We start from the raw sequence: 12,235 nt of genomic DNA on the forward strand, positions 1-12,235 counted from the left end.
TTTCATACATGCATGTAATATATTTTGATCATATCCATTTGTGTTAGTTTGAATAAAATGACCACCATTAGGCTCATAGAGAGTGGCACTATTGGGAAGTGTGGCCTTGTTGGAGTAAGGGTGTCACCAGGGGTGGGCTTTGAGGCTTCAGAAGCTCAACCTAAGCCCAGTGGCTCACTCTTCTTTCCTGCTGCCCGAGGATCTAGATGTCGAACTGTTAGCTACTTTTCCAACACCATGTTTGACTGCATGTCAGCATACTTCCCACCATGATGACACTGGAGTAAACCATTGAACTGTAAGCCAGCCCCCAGTTAAATGTTTTCTATTATTAAGAGTTACCATGGTCATGGTGTCTTTTCACGGCAATAGAAGCTCTAAGTTAACCACTGTTGCTGCTTCTTCTAATTCCTCTCAGATCTAACACTACCTCTCTACAATTCTACCTTAACTTGATATTTTTGTTTTATTTTTTTCTTGTTAATAACCCAACATGTCCAATATATGGGTACTGAGCCATTTACTAGAGTATGATTAAACAATCAGGGCCAATACTTATCTCATTTAGTGTTTCTATTACTGGAGAAAAGACAATAGCCAAAAGAAACTTGGGGAGGGAAGTGTTTAGTCTACTTAATAGCTTATAGGCCATCACTCTGAGGAAAGTCAGGGAAGGAGCTTGGACCCAGGAACTGAGTCAAGATACTATGGAGGGATGTTGCTTACTGGTTTACTTCTCATAGTTTACTCACACCACTTCCTTATGTAACACAGGACCACTGTCCCAGGGGTAACACTACCCCCACTGTGGACTGGGCTCTCCCATATTAATCATTAATCAAGAAAATCCCATAGACTTGCCAGGTATTTTCTCAATTGATGTTCCCTTCTCCCAAATGACTTGAACGCATGCTAAGTTGACATAAAATCTAGTTAATAGAATACCCTTGAAGACGCCTTGTCCAGTCTCAGTATGCAGCTTTTCCCTTGTCATATTGAATCCTGTTCTGTCCTGTTTGGCTGTCATCTTTTAGAGGCATGATCTTTTCTTAAAAGGAAGCATACAGGGAGTAACCTGGGAGAAATGGAAGGTGTAGCAGAGCTAGGTGAAGTGGAGGGAATAAAAACTGTGGCTGGGATGTTTTGCATGAGAGGAGAGTCTGTTTTCAATAAAAAGAAAATAAAAACCTGACTTTCTTTCTTCCAGAAGCAAGTGACTGTCAATAACTTCTCAGTTTGGATTGGGGAGGAGGTCTGTGAGTTCCTGTTTCTTCTATGCTGGAATTTCAACTCTCTTGATTTTATACAGACAGCCACAGTTGCTGTGAGTTCATGAGTGCAATGGTTCTGTTATGTTCAGAAGACACTGTTTTAGTTTGGTCCTCACCCATCCCTGGCTATTACAATTTTTCTGCTTCCTCTTCTGTAATGGTCCCTGACCCTTGGGGATGTGATGTGATGCAGCGGTCTCATTTGTGGCTGAGAACGCTGCAGAAACTTATTCTCTGCACTTTGATCACTTGGGAATTTTTGTCTCAACCACCATCCTCTGCACAAAAAGTTCTTTGGTGAAGGTCTGAGAGCTTCACTATTCTATGGACATTGAGATAAAAATTTAGAGGATGATTTGATACCATGTCCATTTTGCAAAAATACTGCTAATAGGTTCACTTCTGGGGTCTGTGAGCTCTGCAACAATGGCCAGATTTCTAGTACCAGACATACGTTTTTTTTTTTTCCTTGTGGAGAAGACCTTAAATCCAATCAGAAACTCACTGATTTACTTCCATAACATTTGTCCCACAGCATTATTGTAGCTTATAGGATTTACAGCTGAGTAAGACTGTTGATGACATTTCCCTCCCACAGCAGCCTGCATAATCCTGGATTATACAAGATAACCAGTAGGGAGCAATCTTCTTGACCAGTGCCACCTTGATTTCCCCATGTCTTGAGACCAAATTGCATGGTATCTTCAGCAACAAGATGGCCATGCATTTAGTGAATGTTTTACCATTAAGGATCAGAGTCAAGATACAAAATGATAAAAATCTATGGAGATATAAAATGTTTTCTGATTATGAACTTTTGACTTTAAGTTAGAATCTACATAATATAGTTAAACAATTATACTGTTTAGCATTCTATGTTGGAGGAAATTCTTTTAAAAACCAATTCTTGTTTGCTTATAGATGTGGTGCTGAAGTAGATAATGCACGTGGAAACACCTACAGAAAAAATAAAATATAAACATTATCTCAGTGCTGATAGTTATCACTTTTATTTTCACATTTATATTGATATCAGACACATTATATGAGTTGAGAGAATGAACTTATTTCATAAAGCTTGAATTGGTACAAATTTAACAAAGGTAGATGAATAGAATTTGTTATATGGAAAAAACTCTGGCATCTAACTTTCTTTGTGACATCCAGGCTCATTCCTATTATATTCCACTCTTGGACTATAAGTGAATAATATGTCAAGGTTTGTATTTAAATTTCCCATATCCTAAAATGTGCATGTATATATAATTGTTTTAATATTAAAACTATAAACACACCATATTCAATAAAGAACATGGACTGAGTCAGGACCCATTTTAGTTCTTAAAGAACATATTTTGTTAAAGAATATCATATGCTTTGCAAATATTACTTTTGTTTCACAGTTAGAGAATGAAGTCTTATGGGCAATGTGGCTTTTGCTATCTTATTGGTCCTGCTAAACTTCAACGCAACTTCATGAAACTTTCATCTTTCATACCTTGATGAATTTGACATTATTTTGATAATGTCTAACTAAAACTTTAATTTTGCCTTAAAATCAGTTCTTTAAAAATTTAAAACTGTTTGGCAGTATCATACATTTCCTCAATGAGTTTTATTTTACTCCCCTCTCATCTTCTTATTCTCTCCTCTCTCCCACTAGATACTGTCTTCTCAGTTCCATCTAGGAAATTCTTGCATACATGTGCATAAAACAGGGCTGCCTCTTCCTTTTTTTTTGTTTTGAGACAGGCTGTCACAATTGCCTTGGATGTCCAAAAACTCACTATGTAGACCAGCTGACCTCAAACTCACAGAGATCTACATGCTTCTGCCTTCCAGTTGCTGGAATTAAAGTCTTGTAACCCTAAACTCAACTTTAATTACTTTCAATATAGATAATATAACCTTCATCAGGAAAGGATATTTCTTATTGCATATCTTATCTTAAAAGGATATTTCCCATGGTTATAGTTTGGTAGGTAATGATTTTGCTATTCAAACATACGTCATTTGGGTTTTTCTAATATACATATATGTGTATATATATGCAAATAACAAAATGATCAGTGATGAAATTATTCTAACATTAAATATATAGAAACTGAGAAATACTGAGAGCTGTTTATGACCCTGAAATTGTGTGGATTTATCAGTATACTGCTGTTTACATTGAAAATTTAGAGGCATTGTGAAATGCTGGTTTTATTATTCATTTTCTCTAATTCTCTCATTTGTTTTCAAAAGGTGTCCAAATAATATTGAAGAGAAAAATTTAACATATATCTCAGAATTCCATCTCATGGGACTCTCAGATGATCCGCAGATGCAGCCTGTTCTCTTTGGACTCTTCCTGTTCATGTATTTGGTCACAACGCTTGGAAACCTACTCATCATCCTGACAGTCAGCTCTGATTCACACCTCCACAGTCCAATGTATTTTTTCCTTTCCAACTTATCCTTGGCTGACATCAGTTTCACCTCTACCACACTACCAAAGATGATAGTGGATATCCAGACTCACAGCAGAGCCATCTCCTATTCAGGATGCCTGACTCAGATGTCCTTTTTTATGCTTTTTGGATGTTTGGATAGTCTTCTTCTAACTGTGATGGCTTACGATAGGTTTGTGGCTATCTGCTACCCTTTGCATTATCAGCTCATCATGGGCCCTTGTCGTTGTGGCTTGTTGGTTTTTGTGTCTGTTCTCATCAGCCTTTTGGTCTCTCAGCTACATAATTCAATTGTATTACAACTTACCTACTTCAAGAGTGTGGACATTTCTCATTTCTTCTGTGATCCTTCTCAGATTCTCAACCTTGCATGTTCTGATACTTTTACCAATAACATAGTCATGTATTTTGTTGGTGCCATCTCTGGTTTTCTTCCTATCTCTGGGATTTTCTTCTCTTACTATAGAATTTTTTCCTCTGTTCTTAAAATGCCATCTTCTAGTGGGAAGTATAAAGCCTTCTCTACCTGTGGTTCTCATCTGTCAGTTGTTTGCTTATTTTATGGGACCGGCCTTGGGGTATACCTCAGTTCAGCTGTCTCTTCGTCTCCCAGGAAGGGTGCAGTAGCATCAGTACTATACACTGTGGTGACCCCCATGCTCAACCCTTTTATCTACAGCTTAAGAAACAAGGACATCAAGAGGGCCATGTGGCAACTCCTCAGAAAAACAGTCTAATTTCAGGACCTGTAGCATTCATTCTGGATCCTTTGTAAATCTGATTCACAAAACTTCTAATTCTTACAATACCTATGGAATCATCATCTGTTTCATATTGCTTTAATAACCATATTTCTTTCATATATATTCAGAAAGGAGGAAGTCAGTAAATTTTTTCACCCTTCCATATTATATGAAAATGTTCTAAGAAGCTCCTGTCCTGTTTAGTGGTTAGATGTATTGAGCACTAGGAAATATATGCTTATTAAAAGCTGGGTGAAATATGTGTAATATACATTTTTTCTTATAGAAACAAGAATAACACTTTCTACCCTTCTCTATGTGTCTCTTCAGAAATGCTCTACAAGTGTTTGCTTTTCTTTCTTTTGTGTGTGGTCCCTGGAGTGTTGACTGTGTTACTGTGGATGACTTCACTTCGAGACATATATAGGCAGTTTTATTGGTCTCAGGGTATTAAAAAAGAGAACAAAACATTGGGAGAGAGTGGGGTTTGATCTAGGAAGAGTTGAATGGGGTATATAGGGTTCATGTGATTAAAATATACTATATGAAGTTATGAAATTCTTAAAGAACAAAATAAAAACATTATATATTAAGGATTTGACTTTATTAAATAGATTTATACATAATGTCTGTGAAGATGTAGGTCTTTGGCAGTCAAGCCTGTATTTATGAAATTGCCCCAGGCATTTATAAAAATTACTGATGCCTATGGGGATCTTGTGAAGACCTGATTAATAGCACCTACACTGTGGCTTACTGTAACTCCAGTTCTTGCAGATCCTGTGTAGTCTTCTGGCCTTTGTAGGTACTACATGTATTTGGTGCACATATGTACATGGAGGCAACATATATGCATAAAATAAAGATAAATAAACAAAGACCTTTAAAAGTACCAGTGCCTGTGTTTTCTATTCAGAGCTTTTGTTTTACTGAAGGCGTGTGGCAGAACATGAAAGGAAGGGTGTGGGGATGAATTCAAATTTTAAAAGACACCTAAGGTTTTTCCTGAAAGATATGCTGATACATTTATAGTCACTTCTTTGCATGAAATGAAAATTTTGTTGCTGGTTTTAGGATTCTCCGTGACACTGACACTAATTGTGAGTGTTGACTTACCATTGTTAGATTTTACATATGGCTAGTTCTTTTTATTTTTTTAAATTGGGAAGTAATGCATTCCATTTTTTTAAAACATATTTGTCTTTCTCTACTCTCCTGGAATTCCCCTAATGTAAACATTTTGGCTTTCTTGTACCACATAATCCCATTAATATATCTCTGTTTTTCTTCATTCTTTTTCATTTGCTTCACTGATTCAATGGTTTCCAAGAATCTGTTAAGGTCATTGATTTGTCTTTCTGCTTTCTGCAGTCTATCATAAGCACCATACTGACCATTTCAATTGGATTATTGTGTTCTTCAACTTTAAGATTGTTATAGTCTAATAATTTATATAGGATTGTACCAATTTGTTCATATATCATTTTTATAACTTTTGTCTGTGTAGCAGCCTCATTTATTAACTGCCTTTGTCGGTTTGAATCTGTTGTTGAATAAATCACATATCACTATTTTTAAAGGAAATTTGAAGAGTTGCCTTCCTATTATTTATTTATTTGTTTGGGCCATATTTCCTTGTTCCTTTGTATATCTTGCATGTTGTTGTTGAGGTTAAAATTGCGAATTCTCACAAGTTTTACATGTTGGCTTCATATAGGGGAAGGTTTTAAAATTTATCTTTTCTAAGGATGTGTACATGTCCTTTTCTAATTAAGGAGGCTTCCCTCTCTTCTCAAGAGTCCATTGTCTTTTGTTTTACCCATTGTCTGTCCCAGGTACTGCATTCTCTCTAATGCTTTATAAAATACCTTAGAAGTTTTGTCTGTGGGCCTGGTACTGTCATTTTAAGTATATTGTCATTACTTTCAGTTCTTCTAGTCATGCACCACACAAACTAGCTCTTTAGGAACACAATGAAAGGATAAAGACAATTTAGACAAGTATTTTGCCTTAATTATTTATTCTAAAGACAGAACCTAGGAGTTAGAAACTTTCTCCCTATTTTGTCATCTGGTTTTTGGAACGGAAGCTTTATTTGTGGGCTAATGTAACAAACTTCCTTATTCACTGTGATACTGCTGTTGGGTTTGCACTTCCCCAAAAGGTTGATCTTTTTAAACCAGTTCATGGCGTTCCCACAAGGAAATTTGTGTCTCTGAGGAGGACTGAAGTCTAGAGTTTTCTGTCATTTTGTTGTTATTACTATGGGCAAAAGTTTGATTTATTATTAAATCAGAGTTAATTAGCTTAAAACACTCATACAAATTCTAAAGAAAACACATTGTGAAGGGAAATGAATTCGATAAAAAAATTAAGAACATATTGGGAACATCAGTTGAGCGTTGACATGGAATTTTTTTTTTTTATAGCACATTGTGACATTTTGTTGCTGGGAGAAAAACCAAGATATTTTTAAAATTTCTGAGTAAAGGGACAGGACCTGCATGGAGAGATTTGTTGAAATATATGTGCTGCACACATGAAAGTCTTTAGGTAAACCTTGGTTGAGAACATGGTGGTTTTATGAGTTGTGTAATGTGGTAGGCAGGAAAGGTGTATAATGATAATCCTGAGGCATTTACAGATCATGGGTGCTCATGATCATGCAAAGTTCTTTAGGTGACACAAAAGTAAACTTCATTCCATGTCTTACATCTTTCCAAATGTTTATCTCCTCCCTCTAGAGGTGTCTAACCAGGAGGTACATACCTAACTTTGTTCCTGAGCCTAGAAACTCAGGTCTCACTGCTCACTGAACATGATGGTGCAAGGGAGTCTCTTTCCTTCGTTAGCCCTTATTACCAAAGAAGATCACTTCAGAAATGTGGTGGAGCTCATCATGGACTGCATGTACCATGGGAAGCACTGTTTCACAACCAACACGTTTATCGGACTAGACATATTAAATTGTCCCAAAATGTAAAGTTTCACCAAAGGAGCCAATGAAGTTTACTAAATTGGTTATTGAGGATCTCAAATGATTGTCAGCAAGAATTCTTTTTTTTTAATTGTAATTTTTACTTTTTTTTCTAGACAGTTTCTCTGTTTAACTGGCTGTCCAGAAACCTGTTTTGTAGACCAGAAAGATCCACTTGCCTCTGCCTCTTGAATTTTGGGATTAAAGGCGTGTGTCGCCATGTCTGGCACAATTCTTAAAAAATTTATTTAGGAGATTATAATTGTAATATTTATCCCTTCCCTTTCCTCCCTTCAAAACTTCCCACATATCCCTCCTTGATCATCTTCAATTTCATGGCCTCTTTTTTCATTAATTGTGATTGTATGCATACATGTATGTGTGTTTGTCTGAATGTTTGTATACCACATATGTACAGTGACCATGGAGGCCAGAGAGCATCAGTTCCCCTGGAACTGGAGTTGTAGAAAGTGGTGAGCCATAGTGTGGGTGCTGGGAACTAATGCCAGATCATCAGTAAGAACAGCAAGTAAGTGCTTTTAACTGTTTAGCCATCTCTCTAGCCCTCAAACACCTTCTTTTTCCATGTATAGTGACCAAGAATGCCTTCTACCATATCCATTTGTATGTACCAACTATCTTTCTATCAAGAAAAGCAACCACAGTTTTATGATACTCAAGACAGACTGTGTGACAAACTGTATGTATCTGTAATAATAGTAATATGTAACCTAATAAGTAGCAAACACAATTTTTGAAAGTGCCCAAGAGCTCAGAATATATATTCTAGAGGAAGGTGATTCCTACTCCTGAGGAGAGATCAGAGTCACAGGAGACATTGAAGAAATTTGATTATGGGGTGGCTGTGGTTTTTCAAAGTTTCAGTGCAAGCTCTTCTAGTAGAAGAGAAACCAGGACACTTACAACTGTAAGCCAGGAGCAATGCTCTGAGAAGTTGTTTGGGTGTCTGTAGAAAGAACCAGCATAGTGAAAATCATATCCAGTTTCCAGTTTGTTTCAAGAAGTTTTGTTGACATGGTACTGAACTGAGAATTGTAATGGAAAAACATGTTTTGAGACCTGGATAGTATGTGTTTGGACCCCACACTTCTGATAGAAGATTAAGTGGATAACAGTGTAGATACTCTGAAGACACCTACCTTATGTTCACACCTCTCATTTAGTGTGACTAGAACCTAGTGAGTCACTTTCAATCATGATTGGTTGAAGAAATAAGGGGAAACCATTCCCAGAAACAGAATAAAACTAACTAGAAGACTGGAAAATAATGTTTTAGCCCTAGAGAAATTTCCAGGAATTCACAAGGATGACCCCCAACTAAGACCCTAAGCAATAGTGGAGAGGGTGCCTGAAGTAGCCTTGCCCTGTAGTCAGTTTGTTGGCTACCTTAAATGTTACCATAGAACCTATATCTAGCAGCTGATGGAAGCAAATGGAGAAAACCACAGCGGAGCATTGGACTGAGCTCCAAAAGTTCAGTTGAGGAGAGGGAGAAGTGAGAATATGAGCAAAGAGGTCAAGACCATGACGGGGATACCCACTGAAACAGCTTACCTGAGCTAATGGAAGCCTTCCAACTTTGGCCTGACAGTGAGGGAACCAGCATAGAACCAAACTAAGTCCTCTGAATGTGGGTGACAGTTGTATGGTTGGAGCAGACTGTAGGGTCACTGGCAGTGAGACCAGGATTCATCCCTACTATTTGTTCTGGTTTTTTGGAACCCATTTTCTTTGGAGGAATACCTTGCTCAGCCTAGATATAGTGGGGAGGGCCTTGGTCCTGCCTCAAAGCAATGTGCTATACTTTGTTGACTCCCCATGGGAAGCCTTACCCTCTTTGAGGAGTGGATGGGGAGTAGAATGGGGTGTGTGTGTGGGGGAAAGGTGGAGAGAGCAGGAGGAGGGGAGGGAGTGGGAAATGAATTTGGCATGTAAAGTGAGAAAAGATAGTTTAAAAAAATTAAAAAGTTATTTTTTACTATAATATTTTCTCATTATACAGAGCTATCCCCATCCTTACTCCCTCTCGTCCTCCCATCCCACCCTTTTCCTTCACCACTCATCCACTCCTCAGGAAGAGTTGGGGAGTCAGCAAGGTCTGACACTTCACTTTGAAGCTAGACCAAGGCCCTCATTCTTACATCTTGGCTGATCAAGGTATCCCTCCAATGAGAATGTGCTCCATGATGCCCGTTCAAGCACTAGGGATAAATCCTGGTCCCACTGCCAGTACCCCAACAGACTGCTCAAGCTTCACAACTGTCCACCACATTCAATGGGCCTAGTTTGGTCCTAGGCAGGTTCCTCCCACTATCATTCCAGAGTCAATGAACCCTCATTAGCTCAGGTCACCTGCTTCTGTGGGTATCACCATCATGGTCTTGACCTTTTCGCTCATATTATCACTCCTCCTTCTCTTGGACTCTGGTTTCCAGTAGCTTGGCCAAGTGCTTTGCTCTAGATCTCTGTATCTGCTTCTATTAGTTGCTGAATGAAGGTTCTATGATGACAGTTAAGGTAGTCATCAATCTGATTACAGGGGAAGGCCAGTTTAGGCATCCTCTGCACTCTTGCTTAGACTATTTGCTGGGGTCATCCTTCTGGATTCCTGGGAATTTCCCTAGTGCCATGTTCTCACTAGCCCTTTGATGACTCCCTCACTTTTATTGTAAAACTGTTTAGAGGAGCTAGGAAATGGAAATCGCTTATGTGACTGTTGATGAATGGGAAAGAACATGCAATTGGAAATGGGAGGCCTGGGACAAACACAGGATGGGTTGTTTATCACCATTCTGCTATTTAAGAGAGCATGTATGGAACTGGAAGTACGAGAAACCAAATCAAACGACATTTATACTGTGATATAATTTATGCATGGGAGGTAAGAAGGTGATTCATAGAAGTTATGATTAAAGAGGCCTTGAAAAGTAGACAGGAGGTAGATGTTAGAAAAGTTCATTCAAATGTGTGTGTATATAAGGATGTGTGTTTATTTGAAGCTAGAAGAATGGATTTTGAATGATCAAATTGAGCAGATAAACATATGCATCACAATTTGAATATATGTATATAATGATATAAAAACATAGTATGTCATTTGTTTAACTATTTTGATTCATCTGAAAAAAGAAAAATGGTTTGCTTCCTTTTGTCTTTTTATAAAATAGGTATGCAACCATCAAAAATTTTGTTCTATGTAATTCCATTGGGAGAATTTGCTAGAACTGAAGACTCAATCCAATTATTAAAAGCTCATATTTCTCTTATACATAAAATACTAGCATGAAGGTCTAGGTCCATGGTTCTACTGTGGCTGTAGTCTGTGGTCTGTGCAAGTTCATGTGTGCGTCTGTGGAAGTTCATGATCCACGCTACCACTGACTGTAAAGGGCAAGGAAGCTACTTTTGCAGTGGCGTCTATGACTGCAGATTTACAGTTGAGAAAAAGGAACATAGAAAGCTTCTGTGGCAACTACTCACTCCCAAAAAGTAACAGTGTAGACAGAAAGCCATCAAAGAGAACTCTTAAACATTGTGATAAGGGTGCTGAGGTGTAGTTCTCCACAGTTGATGGTTTCTGACCATGGTGCAGTTGGGAAGGGCTCAGTTTTCTTTAACCAGCTCTCCATGCTCCAGTGAGTATATGGGCAACACAAACTGGATGTTATTCTTCTTCGTCTTCCTCTTTATCATACTTCTATTTCTCTTCCTCTTCTTCTTCTTTATTTTTTTTTGGAGGGGGGAAGGCCACAAGCATGGAAGGGTGGATCTAGGAGGACTGGGAAGTGAGTGTGATTGGGATGCATGATGTGAAGTCCTAGATAACCTATGAAAATATTATGTTGGAAAACTTACTAGCATGAAAAAAGGGAAAGGAAATGAAAATAAGACCTTTTCCTTAGAGACAAAACCTGAGAAATGGAAATAGTATGTGGTGATTAGTATGGATGATTTGCTTCTACTCTGATTTCCTGAGCAATGCAATGCATTGTCAGATGCCAAAAACCCAAGCTGAACTGAAAAATAATAGTCTTGTGGGGCATAATGGTGTCCACATCTAATACCACTACCTGGGGGCAGATCTCTGTGAGTTTGAAGTCAGCTTGGTCTACATACAGAGTTCCAGGTCAACAAGGCATACACAGTGAAATACGATCTTGAAAAGTAAACTGAAAAAATAGTAGTCTTAGTTTTACACAAATGTTCTATTAGCAAAAGTTGGAAGGTCAATGGGAAAGCCTTTCCTGAAATTTCCTAGCACATTTCTCTTTTCTCTTTATTGTTAATCATAATAAATCCCCAAAGCAGGGGATAATGTGTACCAACTGGCTAATTAGGAGCTGTGTGCATTGAACCCCCAAGGCCACACGATTGAAGTTATTAGATAGTACCTTCAAACTTGTAATTTGCCAGCTTCAGTCAATGTCTCTTACTTCTTTTGGACACCTTCTTTAACTTGAGTCTGTCTTGTTTTCAAGTCCTGAGCATTCAGCCTGTGGATTGGGTGAATACTATGCAGGAATGAAGCAGTTGGTAATGCCCCTGCAGAGACATATCCTAGTGCAGTAAGTGTGCACTGAGATGCTAGAAGGGTAGAAGCACTGTCAGGAACACTGTCTTTGTCATGAAGAAATGTAGCTTTTGGGATTGAGGGGAGAATAACAGCATGCAAATATTCTGCTCTGAGGACTGAGCTGACTTTTGGGATTGGTTGGGTTCCAGGAACTCTTAGAATCTGCTCTCCTCTCACACTGATTCTCAGTCGTGTTG

At 38.1% G+C, this 12,235-nt stretch overlaps 1 protein-coding gene across 1 annotated transcript; it reads left to right on the forward strand.

Annotated features, from left to right (window-relative positions):
• The first annotated feature begins 3,558 nt into the window (after positions 1-3,558).
• On the forward strand, positions 3,559-4,491 carry LOC125408243 (olfactory receptor 7E178). The gene has a single exon (XM_048446365.3). The coding sequence runs from the start codon at positions 3,574-3,576 to the stop codon at positions 4,459-4,461; it is 888 nt and encodes a 295-aa protein (XP_048302322.3). The 5' UTR covers positions 3,559-3,573; the 3' UTR covers positions 4,462-4,491.
• The last annotated feature ends 7,744 nt before the right edge of the window (positions 4,492-12,235 follow it).

This window comes from Myodes glareolus, chromosome 4 (genome assembly GCF_982192425.1).
Source record: "Myodes glareolus chromosome 4, mMyoGla1.1, whole genome shotgun sequence".
Taxonomy (NCBI): Eukaryota; Metazoa; Chordata; class Mammalia; order Rodentia; family Cricetidae; genus Myodes; species Myodes glareolus.